Source organism: Cervus canadensis, chromosome 6 (genome assembly GCF_019320065.1).
Source record: "Cervus canadensis isolate Bull #8, Minnesota chromosome 6, ASM1932006v1, whole genome shotgun sequence".
Classification (NCBI taxonomy): domain Eukaryota; kingdom Metazoa; phylum Chordata; class Mammalia; order Artiodactyla; family Cervidae; genus Cervus; species Cervus canadensis.
In genome coordinates this window covers 40449379-40471818 of record NC_057391.1, presented here as the reverse complement: position 1 = coordinate 40471818, position 22440 = coordinate 40449379, and the positions used below count along the sequence as shown (strand labels likewise).

General features: G+C 41.0%; 1 protein-coding gene across 9 annotated transcripts in view; it reads left to right on the top strand.

Moving 5' to 3' along the window:
* The window catches only part of TRIM9 (tripartite motif containing 9), a 116219-nt gene that overhangs the window by 73731 nt on the left and 20048 nt on the right, over window positions 1-22440 (top strand). For 6 of the 9 annotated variants that reach the window (XM_043471662.1, XM_043471660.1, XM_043471659.1 and 3 more), the window contains exons 4-7: window positions 5380-5490; window positions 6609-6762; window positions 15296-15453; window positions 17017-17155. In XM_043471662.1, coding sequence (XP_043327597.1) covers window positions 5380-5490; window positions 6609-6762; window positions 15296-15453; window positions 17017-17155 — 562 coding nt within the window. Of the gene's footprint in view, window positions 1-5379; window positions 5491-6608; window positions 6763-15295; window positions 15454-17016; window positions 17226-17313; window positions 19077-22440 lie in introns of those variants that run through there. The other 3 variants (XM_043471656.1, XM_043471661.1, XM_043471663.1) reach the window with 2 other exon arrangements.

The following is a 22440-nucleotide window of genomic DNA, read 5'->3' as shown; positions in this document are numbered from 1 at the left end:
CAGTTGTAGATAGACTGAACAAAATTTCACATTTGTACTATATAAGCTGTCATGGGTTGCTCTCTGCTACTAAAAAGTCTAAGCATTCAAAGAGACATACAGTCTGTTCTCAAATTCTCCTTTTCCAAATAGGTACAGTATCGTATCCTGACCCCCAAAAAATGACCTTTATAAATTTGCCACTTAAAATAAAACTCTTCAAGTGATCAATAGGATTTGCCATCCAAAACAGATGGTGACTGCTGATAAAATTTTGAAGGCCTTCTCTGAAACTGTGGACCACAGATTAATTCATTGTCCTCTAAGAGCTGGTTTAGGCCTTAATACATATGAAGACTGGAAGATTATTTCCTAGTTCCTATTCACTCCTGCAACATGTATATTTCCTTAGAAACTCCTTAAACCCAGCCAGCTGAAAACATGGTGCCAAGGGTTTCTCCAGAGCATCAGAGCCACTGCAAAGAAATATAGAACTCAAAGAAAAAGTGACATGGCCTGACTTCCTGTGAATTGTTTGTCATTAAAAAATATATAATGTAGAAGTAAATAGTACTAATAAGAAGTAGAAATAACACAGAGTGAAGAAGGTAGCAAGTAAGAAAGCTGAATGAAGACACTAACAGAATAAAATATTTAAACTCTTAAAAGATTTAATTATCTGGCTGATTTCCATAATATGGGAAATCTTGCTAGATTAATTGAGAAACTAAAAGTTAATTATAAAACACCCAAAAATGCTACTTCTGGGAACCCCACTGATTCATTTTTAACAGTGAATTTTATCACAGGTTACTGGGATCATAGCAAAATGGTTTATTAAAATGTTTTAAAAATGGACCAGCATCCACTGTAGCAACAGTGAGAGTTGCGAGCCAAGCAGGATATTGAGTCCTTCCAAGAAGCTTGAACCATGGAATACAGGAGCCAACAGCAAACACCCCTGAAACTCACAGACTCTTTGGCAGCACAACAATGAAGCTTCTTAAGAGTAATCAGCGCCCCCAACACTCCCACAGCTCCTTTGGCACCAAATAAACCTTGCTTGAGAAGGAAATTTATAGAGGCAGACATAGAATTTTATGAGGCCTGAGTAACATATTTATTTCAGCACATTTTGGTCATAAAATTATCATTGAGCTGAATGTTCTGGCAAGTAAACACAGTTCAGTCTTTTTTGCCTCAAAAGGAGGCTTACTTTGGGTTGTAGTACTCAGATCCAGCCTGTGCTTGTTATTCGGAATTTTAGTACCAGTCACTTCTATATAGTCCTAGGGCAAATGCCATTGGGACAGTGAAAGGTGACTGCTGAGGTTTCTGCTACCTAGCAGCATTGATGCACTTGCTGCTGAAATGTAAAAACACTTTCTGGGAACAATTTAGTCAAGCGTCATATAGCAGAGATGAGTAGTATAATAGCTGTGGGTCCCCTGCATTGCATTTTTTTAAGTGCTTAACTTATGCGTGTTTTCTTTTTCCCCAAGAAGCAGAAACGTAACCTTTTTTTTACCTCCTGATTTTAAAGTAAAATAATAAAATGAGAATATAATATAATATAATAATTTGCATCACTTGAGCCCAGACCAACAGTGGTGTTAGTTTGACAGAAACATACTAGATGTTAGGAGAAAATAAATCAACCAGTGAATTTAAAAGTGATCTTTCTCCCCAATCAAAATCACAAAACAATCTTCACATCAAAGTTGGTTTCTTTCACCAATTCCAATAAAGAGATTTTAAATCCTACATTTTATTTTTTATTTTAAAAAGCAATAAAAAATCATCTGTCAAAATATTAGGAGACTCCAAATAGGCAAGACAAGCTTGAAAAGAAGGGCAGAATTGGAATTCTCACACTTCCTGATTACAGAATGCACTACAAAGCTACAAAATACAGTACTAGCATAAAGATACGGAGAAGGCAATGGCACCCCACTCCAGTACTCTTGCCTGGAAAATCCCACGGACGGAGGAGCCTGGTAGGCTGCAGTCCATGGGGTCACTAAGAGTCGGACACGACTGAGCAACTTCTCTTTCACTTTTCACTTTCATCCATTGGAGAAGGAAATGGCAACCCACTCCAGTGTTCTTGCCTGGAGAATCCCAGGGACGGGGGAGCCTGGTGGGCTTCTGTCTATGGGGTTGCACAGAGTTGGACACGACTGAAGCGACTTAGCAGCAGCAGCAGCAGCATAAAGACAGGCAGAAGACCACTGGAAATCAAATAAAGCCCAGAAGTAAATTCTCACATTTATGGTCAAGTGATTTTTGACAAAGCTTCCAAGACCATGCAATGGGGAAAAGGAAGTTTTAGTAACAAATGATGGTGGGAAACTATCTTCATACAAAAGAATGAACCTGGACAGTTACCGAAAGCCATGTACAAAAATTAACCCGAAGTGAATCAAATACTGAAAAGTAAGAACTGGAACTATAAAACTCTTAGATGAAAACATAGGGCAAATGCTTCATGACACTGGATTTGGCAATGATTTCTTGGATATGGCATCAAAGACATAGGCAACAAAAGAAAAAGTAGACAAATTGGACTTCATGAAAACTTGCAGATTTTTGTTGTCAAAAGACAACAAAAACAAACAACCCAGTTTCAAAATGGACAAATGACTTGAACAGACTTTTTGCCAAAGAAGGTACACAATAAGCACATGAAAAGATGCTCAAGATTATGAGTCATTGTGCTGTGCTTAGTCGCTCAGTCATATCCGACTCTTTGCAACCCCCTGGACTGCAGCCCGCCAGGCTCCTCTGTCCATGCAGATTCTCCAGGCAAGAATACTGGAGTGGGTTCCCATGCCCTCTCCAGGAGATCTTCCCAACCCAGGGATCAAACCCAGTTCTCCCACATTGCAGGCAGCTTCTTTACCATTTGAGCCACCAGGGAAGCCCTATGAGTCATTAGGGAAATGCAAATCAAAACCACAAATACCACTTCACACCCACTAGGATGTGAAAGAAAGTAAAAGGGAAAGTCGCTCAGTTGTATCTGACTCTCTGCGACCCCATGGAATTCTGTAGGCCAGAATACTGGAGTGGGTAGCCTTTCCCTTCTCCAGGGGATCTTCCAACCCAGGGATCGAACCCAGGTCTTCCACATTGCAGGTGGATTCTTTACCAGCTGAGCCACAAGGGAAGCCCAAGAATACTGGAGTGGGTAGCCTATCCCTTCTCTAGCAGATCTTCCCAACCCAGGAATCAAACCAGGGTCTCCTGCACTGCAGGTAGATTCTTTACCAACTGAGCCATGAGGGAATGGCTACTATTTGAAAAAAAAAGCAGACAATGATAAGTGTTGGTAAGAATGTAAAGCAATTGGAATCCTTGTGCATTGTTGGTAAGAATGTAAATGATACAGCTCCTGTGGAAAGTAGTATGGTGATTTCTCAAAAAAAAAAAATTAAAATAGAAAAACACCATACAAGTCAGTAATTCCACTTCAGGGTATATGAACCCCCCCCCCAAAAAAAAAAGAAAAAAGTGAAACAGACACTCACACAGATATTTGTATTCTTATGTTCATAAGTTTATTCAGAATAGCCAAAAGGCAGAAGAAACACGGATGTCCATCAGCAGATGAATGGATAAACAAAATGTAGTATATACATATAATAGAATATTATTCAGTCTTGAAGAAAATGTTGACACAAGCTACAACATGGATAAACCTTGAAGATATTACATAAAAGAAATAAACTAGTCACAAAAGGACAAATCCTATATGATTCCACGTGTATGAGGTACCTAGAATAGTCAGGTTGACAGAGACAAAGGAGAATGGTGGTTGCCAGAGGCTGGGAGGAGGGGTGAATGTAGAGTTATTGTTTAAAAAGCCCAGAGCTTCAGTTTGGGAAGAAGAGAAAGTTTTGGAGATGGTTGGTGGTAATGGTTGTATAACAATGTGAAATTTAGTGCCACAGAATTGTCCAATTAAAAATAGTTTAAATGGTTTAAGTTATATATATTTTATTACAATAAAATAATTATGAGAAGATCAACAATATTGAATTAATTAACTGTTAAAAAATTAGAAAGAACTTTGTCAAAAAGTAAGTTAAATAAATTTAACCCACTATAGAGTATTTATGTAGTCAGTAACATTTGTTGATGGTGGCAACACAGAAAATGCCCCTGATATGGTATTAAATGGAAAAGAGGTGAAATTGTCACATACTATAATTGCAATTATAACTAAATCTAGCTCAAGGGAGAAAGACTAAAAGGAAACATCAAAATTCTTTACAAATTTGCATTGGAGTAGTGAGACTATTTGCTTTTTTTTAAACCTATTTTCCTGTTGTTTTTGAAACAAGGTGTAATCATCTTTCATGGAAAATAAATTTATAATCAAAACGGAATAAGGGAAAGTTTTTAAATAACTATTATTAAAACCCCTTTTAGTTATTACCCATAAAATGCAGAATGCTGGGGGGATTTGGGGTGGTTTTTTTTTTTTTTTTTTGAGGCTTTTGTAAAATAGTACAAATACAGAAGGTGAGTAATAGGTTCCTAGAAAGCCCTTGCTCAATTCTATGCTTCAAAACCTGCTTCAGGATTTGGGTCACTGAGCAGGGACACAGAAGACAAGCATTTCTAAAGAAAGAAATTTTTCAAAGAGTGCCATGCACTTGACACGGCAAAGATAACTTCCCAGAGGCAGAAACTGCATGTTCAGAGAGATACCTCTCTAGGTTAGGCAGACTCATCGCTGAGCAAATAGCCTTTAAAACTGCTTTCCCAAATGAGGCAGTGAGTGATGCTAAGTAGATTATAACTTGATTCTGTATCCATCTGTGTCTGGCATACTTGCTGTCATTAGCTCACTGTCTTTTAGCAACCACTTCTAGGCTTACCCTACCACCCACTCAGGGAAAAGAGAATCAGAACAAGAGAGGATCTGGGTTCAGACGGTGATATCTGCTCTTTAGAAGGGACAGGTAGAGGGCGAGCAAAGATGGTGGGTGGCTGTGTCACAGAACAGACATGCAGCTGCACCTCCGGCCACTTAGTCATTTAACAGACCCTCCCATGACCTCCCACTTAGAGCAGCTCCCAGAGAGGGGAGCGACAGAGACCTGTGGGAGATGTCCCCTGAGGCACCAAGGTAACCAGCTTCCCAGAGGTTCAACAACCGCGTGCCTTTCTGACGGCTGCAGTTGTTACAAATCCCTCCAAGTAAGAGCCATTATCCAATCCGTCTTCAGAGCCATTGTTCCCAGCAGACATTGCCACAAAATATTCTCATAAATTGAGTTCCAGTCCATGATGCTCTTGGATCATGGTTTGAAGAAGTTTTCCAAAGTCCTCGTTTGCTTTCTTTTCTACCCTCTGCCACTTTGGACCATTCTGTTGTCTCATCAATCCTAGGTGGTTCGAGATCAGATCTCTCATTGCACAGTGAAATTGCGCCAGACCACGGGTCTTATGGAGTACTGCCTGGAGGTGATTAAGGAAAATGATCCTAGTGGCTTTTTGCAGGTACGTGTCAACAAGTTTCTGCTTCAGATTCTCAGTGTTCCATGAGACTGACTCTATGATGCCAAGGCCAGACTCCCAACAGACCTAGCTGGGTATGGGCCGCTCCACAATGGAACCCACCTTTGTGTTGCCATGTAGATGTGGGTGCCTTTGGAACGTCACTGGCTTCTCAGAAGATTCTACCATCATGGGCTCCAAGACTAAAAAGGCTTTTTAAATTTGTTTTTGTTTATATTTGATCATGAAAACAAAATTCCCTCTAAGTTCCTCCAAAGCAAACTTATTACCTTGCATAAGATTAGGGTCCCTTTACTAATATCTTGGACAGTTTTGTCAGAAATGTAAGTATACACATGTTTCTACCTTGTTTACACCTCCTTCTGGCAAGTCAGTGATTTCCCAAACAGAGTGAAATTTTTTCATTGTTTGGATGTCTCATGATTTCTTTAGTGTTGTTTTAGTGACATGCTGTGATGTCAGCTAAATTTTACTTAACTTTTGATCCCAGTGATTAATGGACCTTTGATTAAGGAACATGTAGCTTCCTTCCAACTAACACTCTACCAAACTGGCCAAGAATGATGGGGCGGGGGGGGCCTAAATATAAGAAATGAAAAAGTCCTCTACCAAAGAATCAGATCATGCATGAAGATGATGTGTAGGAAGTCTTATCTTACAGATGATCATATGCAACCTCTCTGAACCACTTAGTAAAAGTCATTAGGTCTTAGGTCTTAACATGATACCCATAGCTCATATCAGAAACCTATGATTGTTGGTGCTAGTGGATTTCAGTAATTGCTAAACATATCACTACTGAATGTTGTTGGCTTCTAACTGATCAGTCATAAATAGCATGATCATGTATCTAAATCATATAATAGAGCAACTAACAGCTTCTAATTATAAATAGTGATCCCTCTGAGTCCCAGAAGTATTCAGATTTTCATGATAAATCACAGGTTACTCTCACCATCAGAAGCTCCTTGCTGCCTGCATAGAAACAGGGAGGGTGTGGGTCCCAAGGCACTTGGTGGGGCACTCTAGGAGAGCCAAAGAGCAGTTTGAGTGCCCAGTGTGGGGTTGTATTTCTTAGGCTATGCTCTTTATTTCAATAGATTTCTGATGCCCTCATAAGGAGAGTGCACCTGACTGAGGATCAGTGGGGGAAAGGCACGCTCACTCCCAGGATGACCACGGACTTCGACCTGAGCCTGGACAACAGCCCTCTGCTGCAGTCCATCCACCAGCTCGACTTTGTGCAGATGAAAGGTGCGTGCCTGTGCCCCACGCAGTCAGAGCAGCTCCCTGCTGGAAGCAGGGTAAAGGCAGCTTGCAGATTGCAGCAAACAAAAGGCAGCCACCAGGTTTATAAATCAGCTGAGAGATGAGAAAGTCCACACACACACACACCCCTCTGGTTAGTGTTACAAAAGTCTGGAGTAGCTCCCATCTTATTGTGTAACGGAAATGTGTATCCTTGTAGCTGGAATGTCAGATAAATCAGATGGACTCAATACTCGCCTTTTTGAGAGACTTAAGAGATTTCACATGCTCAGCATTAGAAGAAGAAAGAGAAAGAACATCACTGTACATAAATAACGTCTTGTTACAGATGGTAACCCCGATATATTGATATAAATCAAAGCAGTTCAGCATTGAAACTGCTTCTACAGGGATAGAGATAATGGCAGACAGTTGATTGTGGATTAGCAGGAATTTGAGAGGATCAGAATTGGCTTGCCTATACTGGTCAGGAAAATGAGAGCCTGGGTACAGAAGGAAAATGAAAGTATGTAATAAAAACTTTAACATTTTAAATTTTTTGGTCTCTGAAATTAAGGGGTGTGGCAAGATCTCTGAGATTTGTAGTATCTGCTGAGGGGACATACAAGTACTTAAAATTATCTTAAGGAATATAACTCTTTGGAGAAAAGGTAAAAACTCAAGCCAACCATGCAATAATATTTTTATGGCAGTGTAAGTAATATCCCATTTGAAAAATATTTCTGATTTTTGAAAACCTTTTTATGGTGAAATGACATACATTCACAGTAAGTTGCAAAAATAGTAAGGAGAGGTCCCCTATACCCTTCATCCAGTTTCCATTCATGGCTGCATCTGACATAACTGTCACACAACATCACAATTGACATCAGTACAGTGTGTGTATGTGTAGTTCCGTGCCGTCGCATCACATGTGTAACCACCTCTGCAGTCCAGATACAGAACTACTCCATCAAAGCTTTCCCTCATCTGCCCGGTTTAGTCCCCCATCCCCACTGATCTGGCTTCCATCTCCATAACTTTGTCATTTTCTGATCTTTTTTAAAACTAAAGTAATTGATTTGCTCTTTGCTTCTCCCAGTTTAGGAGAAGGAAATGGCAACCCACTCTAGGATTCTTGCCTGGAGAATCCCATGGACAGAGGAGCCTGGTGGGCTACAGTCCACGGGCTCACAAAGAGTCACACACAACTGATCGACTTCACTTTCACTTTTCACTTTCTCCCAGTTTAAGCATCCATGGAATAAATAACTTAGAATCCAATGCTTTAGAATTTTTGTGTCTTAAGAAAAATCTGCATATGTCCTTTTATTAGACAGAACCATATAACCCTGCAGGTGTCAGGGGTCTATACTACATCATGCAGTTACACACATTCCTGTCCCGGGTAATGTACAGTACTTCTCTCATCCTCTTAATGAGTTTTTGTCCTCTTTTATCTTCAGTTTCCTCACCTTTTTGTTTAATATGTATTGCTTTGGGATAATGCCTTTATTAATTTTCAAAGTAACTAGTGTATAGATTGTAAATAAAAATGCTTTGTTGTAGTAACAAAAACATTTAGCTTTTACTGGCTGTCTACCAAATCAGACATACTCTTTCCATGGATTACAAAATGCTTTCTATGGATTAACTCATTTTATTCTCCCAATCCTAGTAGGCAGCTGAGGACACTGAGGTGCAGGAAGACTGAGTCACTGGCCTGGGCTCACCCAGCTAGTGACTGGCAGGGCCAGAATTTAAACCCATGGAGCATGGTTCCAGAACCCACAACCACAACTTCCAGTTTGTGCTGTAAAGTTAGTGCCTTACTAAGCCACTTCTTCAAGAAGTAACTGAATTCATCTCTTAAACTTGAGAAATTTAAAATTTTTTTGTTGCAGCAATGCTTTCAGGCTTTAAAAAAATTTTAACACCTACATGGTAGCCTGTGGTGTGTCACCATCCGAATAATATGCAGAGCCCCCTTGATCAGCCTCTTCCTGTCCCCAGTTCCTTCAACAAGGTAGAATCATTGAAAGATTAGGTCACAAGTAGCCAGAGGAGAAAATGTGTCACAAAAGGGCAATGTAAGGGCTTTTGGTGAAACAGAGGGAAAAAAAAAGGAGTCAATCCAATTAGTTTTGGTGTTGGGGCAGGAGGAGGGGCAGGTAGAGCACAGAGGCCGAAGGGCTTTCAGATGCTTTAATCAGCTGAAAGCCCTCTCCTCCCCCATCCATTCTGAGTGATGTCCATCTGCCATGGTGGAGTCCAGGCCAGCTGACACAGTGGTAACAATTGTATTGGAGTGAAGGGGCCCTTCCTGGGAGGTAGCAATTACAGGTTCATGTGTTGTGCATCACAGATCACACTCCTAAAGCATTATCACGTGGCCACTTAGGGCTGCACACAGGCATAACTGTGGACATGACTGTACACACAGCAGAGAATGCCATGCACGTGAAAGGCCAAAGTGCAGAATACTCTTATAGCAAAAACTCACCTAGAACACAAAATTATCCAAAACAGTTATTTATGAAGTTAATATAGTAGGCCACTTGGTATGAGACTAGATTATTTCATTTTCCATTTCTTTTTAATACTTCATGTTATTTACTTCGGATAAGTATCCCTCTGAGGAGTTAATTCATATGTTTATGTGTGTGTGTGTTGTGTTCACTAAACTTAATTAATTCAGTAAGAGCCCAGTCCTCCTTAAAATCTGGATAATTTTTATCTGTCACACTTTCAAAGGAGAGAAAAAGCCGAAATGTCATGACCCAGAACTCAGTTACCTGCAGTTAAGACTTCTCTTGCTTGCCTCTTTGATGTCTGTTAGCATATACACAACTGTGCCTAGTGCGCTGTTGGTCTTTTTATTTTCTTAGGATATTCATAGTCAGTTTAGCAAACTGAGCTTCACAGTCAGGAAAAATATCTCAAGAAATTGCACCCTCATATCCATGTAGTAATAGCCAAATTTAAGTAGCACTTGAAATGGTGTTAATCTGACCATTGTAAGATTAACAATATGTTGGTTTCAATATATAATTTCTAATTATGCTAAGTGGATTAGTAGGAAGTTTAAAATATTTCCAAAGTTACTTGAAATAGGCATTTAAGTCTGTGACTCAAACTTACAACTAAAATATCTGTCTACTTCCTGACTCAAAATTTGAGAATCTCTCTGGTTTTGAAATTTTATCTCAGATGCCTTTTTTTTAACATCAGAGAAGATAGGTCTTTTGCTAAGTTTAAAATATTCTCACAGCATCTGCTACTCAACTAAAATGCATTGTCTAAAATTATTCTCTTATTAGCTAAGGATTTAACTGATCTGCTCTTTTGGATTCCATATCACCCTCAAGTAATTGAGATCTGAGTGAAGAATGTTGGTACCCTCTTTGTTCAAACATCACAAAATGTAAGGACATTTTTCCAGTTGCATTTTGATTAGAAAATCATCTTACCCTCTTTCCAGACTACTGGGAGTAGTGTTTGATCTCTCAGGCTTTTCTTTTGTAGAAAACAACCAATTAAACTTTGTTTTCTGTTTTTATTATAGAGTAATAGAAACATTTTTCCTTAATCCTAAATTGCTATTTTCAACTTTTACCTGGTCATGGGAAGGAAATTTTAATCTTTTTTGCCAGTCTATCAAGGGCTCTGTTGCTTGGCTCAGAATAGATTCCAGATACATACTCTCTCCCAGGAAAATATTATTACCCCAGAATTGTTTAAGGACACAAAGTATCCCAAGGTTCATGAGTTAGTGCTGAAATAAAACACCAGATGTCAGGGTGTTCATTCTGACCCAGGGTGAAACATTGACCTCACAGTTCATCAAGCCTTTTTAACCCATAGACCAACAGATATTAATCTCTTGAGTGCCTCTACTCACCTAAGGACACAGTAATCTCCATTAACTCATGTTGAATGTTAAAAAGCCCTGAATATGCACCAAGGTCATGGGCAAGGACAATGTGATCTAAACAGATTCTCCTATAGATCATGGAAAAAGAACACCCAGAGGTTTGGCAGAGATGGGGATGAGCATACATGGGGTGGTGGTGGTGGTTTAGTCGCTAAATCGTGTCCAACTCTTGCAATCCCATGGATTGTGACCTACTAGGCTCCTCTGTCCATGGGATTTCCCAGGCAAGAATACTGGAGTGGGTAGCCATTCCCTTCTCCAGGGGATCTTCCCAACTCAGGGACTGAACCTGCATCTCCTGAATTGCAGGCAGATTCTTTGCCACTGAACCACCAGGGAAGCCCCCATGTGTGGGAACTTGCATGAAATCTGTTCATGCTCTGGGAGCCTAGAATTCATGTCCTCCAAGCCTGTGTGCAAGTTTATGCTCAGCAAAGTACTAATGCCAGCTTTGCAGAAACAGCCTGGCCTTCTGCTAAAGTCTAAACTTTCCTCAGATGCTATTTGTATTGTTCAACCATCATAAAAAGGAATGACGGTCCACAGAGGAACCTTCAGAGATGATGACAGTAAAGTTGCTCTCCCAGCCACTACAGCTCTTAAGGTGAACTATTATAATCTATACCAGCAATTCTTGAGAAGCTTTGTCGTTCACATTATAGGAACTAAGAAGAAACATTGCTCCTGGAATTAGGCCTGCACTCTCCCTCTAATTCACTATTACTGAGCCCCAGACTGGAGAGGTAGTGGTGTAAACATCCAGCCCGGGGAGCCAACCTGCTGGGCGTCAAAACCCAGCTCTGCCACTGCCTCGCCCTGAATCCTTCCTGTGTTTCCGTTCCCTTGTCTACAAATAGAGATAACAGCAGTACCTACCTTGTGGGCTGGTGTTGAAAATTAAATGAGTGGACGCGTGTAAGCTCCTCCCCAGAGCCTGGCCCTCAGCAGTGTTCCCACCTCACAGGCCTCGCTGCTCCCTCACAGCTCCCTGTTCTCCCTTGTCCTCACCGCACCCTTGTGAACCCTCACAGAGGAATTCTGGATGGTGTGAGGGCTGTCAATCTGAAGGATGAGAGAGAAAAGTAAGTAAATGTGAAAATCATGAGAGATAATTTGAACTAGAATGACCTTAAAAAGGTAAGACTTTTGAAAACCTTGGTATAACAGGCCACAGTGGCAGAATTTAATTTTGAGATGAGGCTCCACCAGACCCCAAGGAAGTCAGTAAGAACAGCTACCATTCTGTGTCTAAGAGAATTTTTAGCTGGAAGCTTGATTTTACAGGCTAAGAGGATACTGAGTACTAGAATTCTCATCAGGTCAGAGGAAACTAGTTATCTAGGAAAAATAAAGATGTCCAGGAATGATCATGAATGTGTTAAGACAGTTATTATAGCTCCAATTATAGGAATTTCAATAAAACAAAACCTTTTCTCTCAGAGTTCAGCTCAGGAACTGTAATACTGTCCATTTCCAAAGCATAAGAGATAAATCCATTTGAAAATACTCTGGATTCTTGTAGACCATTTATTTTATACCTAATAAATTGAAAAGGGGTCATAAAGATACAACACCCAAAATAAAATCTGTTATTCTGAAATGCCAGCCTTAGTCTTTGTTAACAAGAGTGTAATTTTGTCACATTTCCTTTTATATTCAATGTCACTTTGGGGTAAATAAGGAAAAAGAAAAAATAATTCTCAGCACATTGAGAAATAGATTTAGACACATGCAAATGTTCCCAGGTTCCTTCCTTCTCTCTCTTCCTCTCTCTTTCTAATTTGCTTTTTTGTTGTTGTTCATTTGTTTAAATTTGGAATAGTGTTAAGATCTGAAGATTAGAGACTGGTTAGACTTTTTTCTAACTCCTTGGCCTTTTAAAGTATATCCCACTGAGTACTTACAAATGCAGTTCACATGTTTTAATTACACATGACACTATATATTTCAGTGAATCTTTTAATTATACCTATGTCTATATGGGAAATGTGAATTTCTTATCAGAGACATTGAAAGCATTTGTGTGATTCAAGTTGAAACCATTTTCAGAATCTTACTTGTTGACTTTAAAACTGGTGAAATGTAGACTTGCCTGAAACATGAAAAAAGGGAAAATGAAGACTGATAAGGCAGAAAATGAAATAAAGTCCAAGGAGTTGTTATTTTATGGAAGTCCCTAACCAATACCAACAGTTAAGAGAAATATTTCCCAGGGAGACTCACTGCCTGTCTCTAGAAGCCCTCTGAAGAACAGCTTGCTTAAACTCGTCAAATTTTGTTGTTGTTACTGTTCAGTTGCAAAGTTGTGTCTGACTCTTCATGACCCCATGGACTGCAGCATGCCGTGCTTCCCTGTCCCTCACCATCTCCCAGCATTTGCCCAAGTTCATGTCCATTGAATCAGTGATGCCATCTAACCATCTCATCCTCTCTCACCCTGTTCTTCTGCCTTCAATTTTTCCCAGGATCAGGTCTTTTCCACTGAGTCAGCTCTTCACATCAGGTGGTCAAAGGATGGGAGCTTCAGCTTCAGCATCAGTCCTTCCAAAGGGTATTCAGGGTCAGATTTTACTCCACTGTTAATATGTTAAGAGGTATTCTTTTACTATAGAAATAATTTAAATGACAAAGTAAGTTTCTAACTAAAATAGTGACCTTAAATTAACCTCCAGTTAAGTAACAGGTTCCTGTGATGTGCTTAGTCGCTCAGTCGTGTCCGACTCTTTGAGACCCATGGCCTGCAGCCCACCAGGCTCCTCTGTCCATGGGGATTCTCCAGGCAAGAATACCAGAGTAGGTCTCCATGCCCTCCTCCAGGGGAACAGGTTCCTAGATGATATCTATTATGCATAGAAAGTCATTAGAATCATTCAAAGGAGTTCTGTCTCCTGCCTCCTCTTTCTAGCCAGTCCTGTAGTCTATTTAGTGAATGAAAGTGAAAGTGTTAGTCAGTAGTGTCCAACTCTTTGCCACCGCATAACTGTAGCCTACCAGGCTCCTCTGTCCATGGAATTCTTCAGGCAAGAATACTGGAATGGGTAGCCATTCCCTTCTCCAGGGGATCTTCCCGACTCAGGGATTGAACCCAGGTGTCCTGTATTGCTGCAGGCAGATTCTTCACCGTCTGAGCCACCAGGGAAGCCTAAAGCAGTGCAGTTCCTCCATATCTAGATGTTCTGGGACTTCTGAGGCTGCAAAGCTATTGTTCTCTGATAAGATTCCATTTTTTGTGCCATTGAAACTCGAAACAGGATTTCCTTTCATAAACTGATGACCTCCAATTCACTGGTCATAATTTTGATATAATTATGTTTGATGTGTTAAGTTAGACATGGTTTTCTTGTAATGTATCAGCCTTCTTAAGTATAATAGACCTGCTTCGCCTTTACATCTCTTATATTCTAGTCCCTGCTTTTGTTTTCTAGGTTATCCACCACAAAACCTTTTTTCTAAGCCACTGTTAAAGTAACTCTCTTCTTAGTTTGGGTGACTGGCAAGGAGCAGATTTAATTTAGGGCATGACACTCTGAGTTCAGTTTTGGTACAGCATACCAGGCGTTCCACAATTAACATTTGTTCATCTGAACGTCCCTGGACGTGGTCCAAACCATTCTCTCCCATGTTAAAAGTGCTACAAAAATAAAATCATGTTTTGGTGCTGAAAACAATTTTTAAGCAGTTAGTAAAAACACTGCTCCCAGATTCATCAATTGAGTTCATACCTTAGAAACGAGGATTATTCATTCCCTGATATTTGTATGTCTGTATGATTGAAGGCTCTGTTAATCTGCAGTTTTCACACAAGACTCAGCACAGAAGTGGGAGAGGGTATTGTGTCTAGTAACACTGTGACAGATTTTCACAAGGTCAGGAGGACACTCTGACCCTCCCTGCCAGCCCCCATAGTATTCTCCGGCTCACAGTTGACTGCTAAACACCAGCACAAAAACAGACTTGGGCTAGTACCATTTTCAAGACATAGTTACCTGGAAAGAAGGCTGTCAAATTCCTCAGAAGTTTCAAAACTGAGAAATCACTTTTGTATCCCTTGGTACCAAATTTTCAAAAATCCACAGCTGTAGCTACTTACGTGCACAAAATCTTGAGTGGAATCACTAATAAAAAAATGAAAGAACTTTAGACAGGGTACGTAGTGGTTTCAGAGTTATTTCTCGGCATAGACAGTCCCCATTTTATTAAATGCAGTTTAAGGCTCAGAATAGCTTTACAATACATGTATCAACGATGTTATGGATGAACTAGGCTTTAGTGGGCAAGATGGGAAATCCGGACGCCACGGAAAACATTTCCCTGAGGGGTGAGGCCTTCCATGCTGAAGGGGATGAGAATACAGGAGTCGTCTTCCCTCTAGTTAGGTAGGAAGCAACACTGTGAACTTGGAAAGACACCAGTGAAGGAAAGGCACCAGAGAAGAAACGATTGCCATGCCTGGAGATTCTGTGAGGCAGATCCTATTCAGGTCCCCCCGCTCCCCAGGCTAGGAACTTAGTCCAGCCACTTGTTTACAAGTGGGTGTTGAGCATTCCGAGATGCTGAAGTGTTGACAGCTCCACAGAAGTCAGGGTTACACTAATTTCTGTTTAGCTTCCCCTCCAGTCCCAGCGACTCCCATCCTGCAGCTGGAGGACTGCTGCACCCACAACAACAGCGCCACGCTGTCTTGGAAACAGCCGCCTCTGTCCACGGTGCCCGCGGAAGGATACATTCTGGAGCTGGATGACGGCAATGGCGGTCAGTTCCGGGTAAGTGGAGAACCTACTGGTTGATGGTTTAATCGCAAAGTCCAACTCTTTGCCACCCCGTGGACTGCAGCCCACCAGGCTCCTCTGTCCATGGCATTTTCCAGGCAAGAATACTGGAGTGGGTTGCCAAACCTACTTCTTCTTAACCAAACTGGTAATGACCACAGAGGACCCACCTCAGAGCCTCAGACCCAACCCAGCAGGACCTGCACGCCCTTCATCTGAGGCCTTCATCCTTGTCCCATCGAAGAAGGATGAAGGAGTCCCGGAATAGAAATTGCCCCTCCCTTCTGAAGAAAAAGTACCTACAGTCCTGCAAGCTCTGAAGTCGGGCTGCCTGCCTTCCAGTCCCAACCGAGACCCTAAAGCTGTGGGACTGTGCCCATTTCTCACCTCTTTGAGCCTTCAGGTCCTCATTTGTAAAAAGGAGATGATAATGATAACATGTGCCTCATGCATTGTTGTTAAGAGCCACTTGAATCATTCGTGTAAAATTCTTAGCATACTGAAGACCCAGCCACCAGTCTTCCTAGCATCCCTCTAAGGAGTTGTCATTTTGAGGCTGCGCTTTGGACTCAAATTATGTTTACTCATTACATCAGCGTAATGTTGCAACATGTACAGCTAAAGAGGGAGGTAAATACCTAACCTCTGCTAACGATGCATTATGCTAGGATTTATTTTAAGCTTTTGAAATACCACTCTTCCTCCCTTCCCTGTTTCCTCCCTCTTCCCTCTGTACTATGAGGAAAAATCTGAAAAGTCATGATTTCCCTTCCTGCACTTAGAAACTCTTATGCTTTGAATGTCATCTTTGTGACAGTTCCTGAAGCTGTCAGTGGATTATAAACATACCAGAGAGACCACATTCATGTTTTCAAACCTATTTTTTAAATATAAATCATACTGGTGAATAAAGAGCTCAGTAGGTATAATATACTGAATAAATGCCAGCTTAATAAGGATAATGCTATCTATGGTAGTGGTGGTTTAGTCGCTCAGTCTTGTCTGACTGCTATGACCCCAAATACCCAGTTTTAATCTCTGAAGCTTCATCTGCTAATAACTAGCATTCAGTGAGGTGACAGACCCACGCTAAATACAAGACACTACACTAGTCAGTTTGCACATGACCTTGTATAATCTACACACCAACCTCATAAGATAGGTATTTTTGTCCCAGTTTTACAGAGAAGGAAACTGAAGCTAAAAGAGGTCAGCTCAGAGCCCAGTATCTCACAGGATGAGTCAGATCAGGCGGACCCCAAAGTACCTTCTCTTATCCATCCTGCAACACTTGCCTCCTGAGCAACTGAGAACAAAGTATTGTATTAGTCGCTCAGTCATGTCTGACTCTTTGTGACCCCATGGACTGTGGCCTGCTAGGCTCCTCTGTCCACAGAATTCTCCAGGCAAGAATACTGAAGTGGGTTGCCATTTCCTTCTCCAGGGAATCTTCCCAAACCCAGGATTGAACCCAGGTCTCCTGCATTGCAGGCAGATTCTTTACTATCTGAGCCAAGTTCAGAGTTAAATGGTGGCCCATTCTTTTCTGACCCTCAGGAAGTATATGTTGGAAAGGAGACCATGTGCACCGTGGATGGTCTTCACTTCAACAGCACGTACAATGCTCGCATCAAGGCCTTCAACAAAACGGGAGTCAGCCAGTACAGCAAGACGCTGGTCCTGCAGACGTCTGAGGGTAAGGCCCTTCAGCAGTATCCCTCAGAGCGAGAACTGCGAGGCATCTAGAATGGCTGGCAAGCCCGGAGGTAACCCCACCACTGCCCACATTCGCAAGTGTTTCCATGACTTGCCCTGCATTCTGGCACAGAGCCGCTGTTTCTCTCCTGCATTTAGAGAGCTCATGGTATGTGGACGGGATCAGACCAAAGCGTCCACAGCAGCAGTTCCAATGGCCTGGGCCGGCGGCTTCCTTTGATAACACTCTTAAATAAGCTACAGTGGAAGAAGCTGACAAGTGAATGCCTGAATGTGCCGCGGTGTGTGAGGCAAATGTTACCCAGGCTCTAGGGCGGGCTCCCATTCCCCACGACACACTAACTTTGCCCTGAGGATTCTAAATTGCTTTGTAGCACTTGCTTGTGTCTGAGGGTGGGGCCAAGGTCCTTTCCAGCTGTGGATTTATCCAACTGAATGTGTTTCCAAGGGGTATGGGGCCCAGAGTTGTGCCAAGAGGGCCTGTTGGCCACTCCTGGTTAACCTTCACGCACCAGGACAGGCTCCCTGTGGGCATCAGACGGGAAGAGACCAGCACCTCGGCATTACCTGGCCATTCTCACCTCTGCCAGTCCCTCTAGGCTTGGTTAGGCTGCCTGGGCCCTCTGCACAGGTCCATCTCTAGAGAACTTTTGCTTCTTGGCTATACTGTAAATATCTTGGTCATCAGAGGCAAGCCACCCATCTCAGGAGAGGGGCTTGGATTTGATGGCCAGGTATAACCTCTGAGCCACTTCACATTTTCACTCTAAAAGCAATTGTCATACATGAAATTAAACCTATGGTGAGGAATTTGTGGTTGGTGCCAAAGCATTTTCAGACCTTCTGGGTGTCATTTTAATCACAGGAGCCACCCCCGTCCCATGGCATTCTCCATAACCTCCCTCTGCAGAGCTAATTATGTTGATTTTGTTCACATTCAAAATGTTAGCTAAAAGAACTGTGGTGGCATTTTCTCCCACTTCCCACAAACCTCAGCATGTGCCGGTCACCCTCTAAAATGGTTCACATGGTTAAAAACAAGCACAACTTAAATCCCACAGCAAGGTTGCAAGGCCCTTAGCTGTGAAAACCACACTTAGGGAGCACTTGCGTGTCTGAGTGATGCTACTCAAAGAGAAGAATTCAATGAAAGGGACAAGCCCACGTGACCTACCCTGAATTGGGTTATAGGGGTGTGGTAGCTAAGCCTCCTCTGGGACTCTCATTTTGGCAGCTTCTCTCTGGGAAGAGAATTACCAGTTTGAGAGCAGTTGCCTTCCCAAAGCACCATGCTAAGTGCTAAAGCCCTCCAGGAGCCTTCCTAGGTGCCATGCAGAAGGGCCTCAAGGGGGATGGCCTGGTTTCCCATGTGTGTATACAGCAGTTTGATTAAAGAGTGAAGTGCATGCCATCAGAGCAGGCAGACAATTTGTAGCAATGTTGTTAATCTTTGTTTACCAGACCTACGGGAAAACTATTTCTATTCATAATGCATCATGGAAATCATACTATTCTGCTAAAATCAGTTATAGCATAGCAGCCTGAGCACTTACGTCTCTCTTTTCATCCTGCAGGAGGATGTAGTTTCTAAGTTTCGATTAATGTTCATAAGATTATGGTGTCTAATAAATTACAGGATTGGAACTGCGATCCTTGGTACCACAGTCACAGAACTGGGGGTCATTTTCTAAAAGAAACTAACGGAACAAGCCCTCTTCCAACAAAGAAACTGTACTGTAGAAATTAATTTTCTCCATGAATTTTATATATTGTGTACAAATATAAGGTATGTATCTAAATACAAAGAACACCCTATCATCGTGTAGATGTCAGTATTCTCTGTTACTGCACAGAAGTGATTTTCTCATGATGAAATAAAGTTCACACACATACTTTCTCCATAACTTTGGTTTGTTCTATTTGTTTCTCCCTCATTCTAATTCATTCCAACAGTAAGACAAGATTTAGAAAGCAAGAAAAAACATAGGAAATAGCTTGTTTAAAAAACAAGAGAGAGATTTGATCAGTGTGTAACCATTGAGAAAAATATAGACCTAAAGAATTATACCTCTTTTTTGTTTTTTAGAAATCAATGAGAAAATACTGTTAACAGAGCTTTGATACATTAACTGAATTTATACTTTATTAATCCTATTTCCTACCATTCCTGAAAAGGTTCACTTTGGAGATTTTTTTTCTTTGCTGCTATTGTGGGTGATGGGATGGTTGGTTTGCTTTCTACTTTAACAAAATCTTTTATGTTCTTTTTAGCAAGAGTTAACCCCTTTCCAAGGTTCAAAATAAAAAGTCTGTATCACAGAAGGGTACAATTTCATATGTGATAGCAAGTCTAACTTGTATTTTCATGCATTTAGTCCAAGGTTGAAATCACTTGTCACTTTACCCTTTGAACTATCACAAAACCTTCTGCTGACCTAAAGGTAAAACACATTGTTTGTTGTGAATTCTGACCTTTTCTTTTTCAAAAGCAAATATATTTGTTTATTTGTTGGGCATTATTTGATAAGTGTCTGCTGTATGCTATGATATGGGTATACAGTGTTGAGCAGAGGTCACCCCAGATGTCACGGGGTTCACAGTCTAGGAAGAGAGACAGGCCTTACAGAAATAGGCACACAAATATTGCATATTTACAAATTATGATAAACACTGTGAGAAAGGGAAAGGGGACCATAAGGAAGACATGATTTGTGTAAGGGAATCAGGAAAACAATGAAAAATAATTTAATGCAATGGAGATTATAAAGAATGTGTTACCAAAAGAGATAAGGAAAGGAAAACACTTAATGACATGAATTCAGCTTTGGTTAGTTCCCTGAAAGCAAAGCTCTTGAGAATGGACTTAAAACTGCCATGAGAATAAGGCCAGCTGAAGATCTAAACCAAAGTACCCTGACTCAAGAAGAAGCGTAACTGTAGGCAGTAAAGAATATTAGTGAAATTTTAAAATAAGACCCATAGCCTGGTTATATATATATTTCTAAATGATTCATTTAATATCCATGATGGCTGTGTCACAGTCTCTGAAACCATCTGCAGAAGAGTATTTGTTTAAAATATTATATAACAAGGCTCCGTTAATAAAGTCCTCAGGCTTATTCTGTGTCTTGAAGTCTGTTCTCCTGCCAAAAAAAATTTAGACATGGGTGAGAACAGGACAGAAAATTTTCGTTTATTTCCCCCTACTTTTCTCCTACCTATCTAAATACACTGTACTTTTTTCCCCTTTGTTTCAAATCTGGAGAAAAAAATAGATAGACCAAAGATAATATTCCTGGCACTCAAATAATTCACTGATGCTATTATCTGGCTGGTAAAAGATCTTTCCCTGACTCCGCTCAGCTCTCAGAGCCAGGGAACCACTTCATGCAGCCTTCTCAGCAGAAAAGAAGCTGCAGCTCACCAATCCTTCAGGAAATTAAAGCACAGAGAGTTGCACCTTCTGTGTAAAAAATAGAAACCTTTGCCTAAAAAGATCATTTTCCTTGGACACATTCTAAGAATTACTAAAGAATATGAACATTTTAAAGACTCTTGATCTATGTTTGCAAATTGCTTCCAGATTTTACACGAGAAACGTATGAGCCATTCCATTTTTAATATCACCTTAATACTAGTATTTAGAGTTCAATTTCAACTAACAAGCAGCCTCTTCTAAAAGTAAAAATGTTTCTAACAGAAGGTTTTTAATTCATATTTTCATAGAAAATATGATTGTCTTACATCTAATAGTGACATGAAATACAACATCCTGAAGGGAAAATGGATATGATATAAAGGGAAGGAAAGACTTCTCAGAAAGAGAGAGAGAAATCTAAACAGAAGGAATAACTGTACATAAAGCAAAGACTTCAAAATATGCCTTGAGCTGACTTTGCAAAGGAATCCTTATTCACTCAAAAACATTAACTGAGCATGTGGATTTCATGATCACAGAGATGCACATAGCATATCCCTGCCCTAGAGCTTATGGGCTTTATTCTTTCTCCTCCATGAATCTCATGGCACCTGGCTAAGAGTGGCGAAAAACTGCAGCACCCCCACATCTCTCCAGAACTAAGATATCCACCCTACAACATGGGTAGTCATCTTAGAATCAAGATGTAAGTAACAATGACCTATGATTGGCACACACACAAAAAAAAAGATACAGAAGCTTTTGTGATGTTCTCACAGTAGAGCCCTTGGTGTCACTTGGCTCTCCCTTACTCTTAGTTTACCCACAACTCCATTGAGTTCACTGACCCATTTTCAAAGAGCACAACAGATTGGAGGCATCACATTAGAAGAGAGAAGAAGAATTTGGTATAGAAGTGAATTGAGGCTGTTGGAAGCCTTGACCAAAGAAAGTAACTGGAAAAACTGAAAAATTCAAAAAATCAAGAGAATGTTCTTAGAGCATATGCTCAGATTAAGAAAGTCAGAAAGTATGTAATGTATTTTAGAATGATTTCCACATAATACATTTAAAAGTCAGTATATATTCTGGAACTCTTGGTTCAGTTCAGTTCAGTTCAGTCGCTCAGTCATGTCCGACTCTTTGTGACCCCATGAACCACAGCACTCCAGGCCTCCCTGTCCATCACCAACTCCCAGGGTCCACCCAAACCCATGTCCATCGAGTCGATGATGCCATCCAACCATCTCATCCTCTGTTGTCCCCTTCTCTTCCCGCCCTCAATCTTTCCCAGCATCAGGGTCTTTTCCATTGAGTCAGCTCTTCGCATCAGGTGGCCAAAGTATTGAAGTTTCAGCTTTAACATCAGTCCTTCCAATGAACACCCAGGACTGATTTCCCTTAGGATGGACTGGTTGGATCTCCTTGCAGTCCAAGGGACTCTCAAGAGTCTTCTCCAACACCACAGTTCAAAAGCATCAATTCTTCAGCCCTCAGCTTTCTTTATAGTCCCAACTCTCACATCCATACATGACCACTGGAAAAACCATAGCCTTGACTAGACAGACCTTTGTTGGCAAAGTAATGTCTCTGCTTTTTAATATGCTATCCAGGTTGGTCATAACTTTCCTTCCAAGGAGTAAGCGTCTTTTAATTTCATTGCTGCAATCACCATCTGCAGTGATTTTTGGAGCCCAGCCACTGTTTCCACTGTTTTCCCATCTATTTGCCATGAAGTGATGGGACCAGATGCCATGATCTTAGTTTTCTGAATGTTGAGCTTTAAGCCAACTTCTTCACTCTCCTCTTTCACTTTCATCAAGAGGCTCTTTAGTTCTTCTTTACTT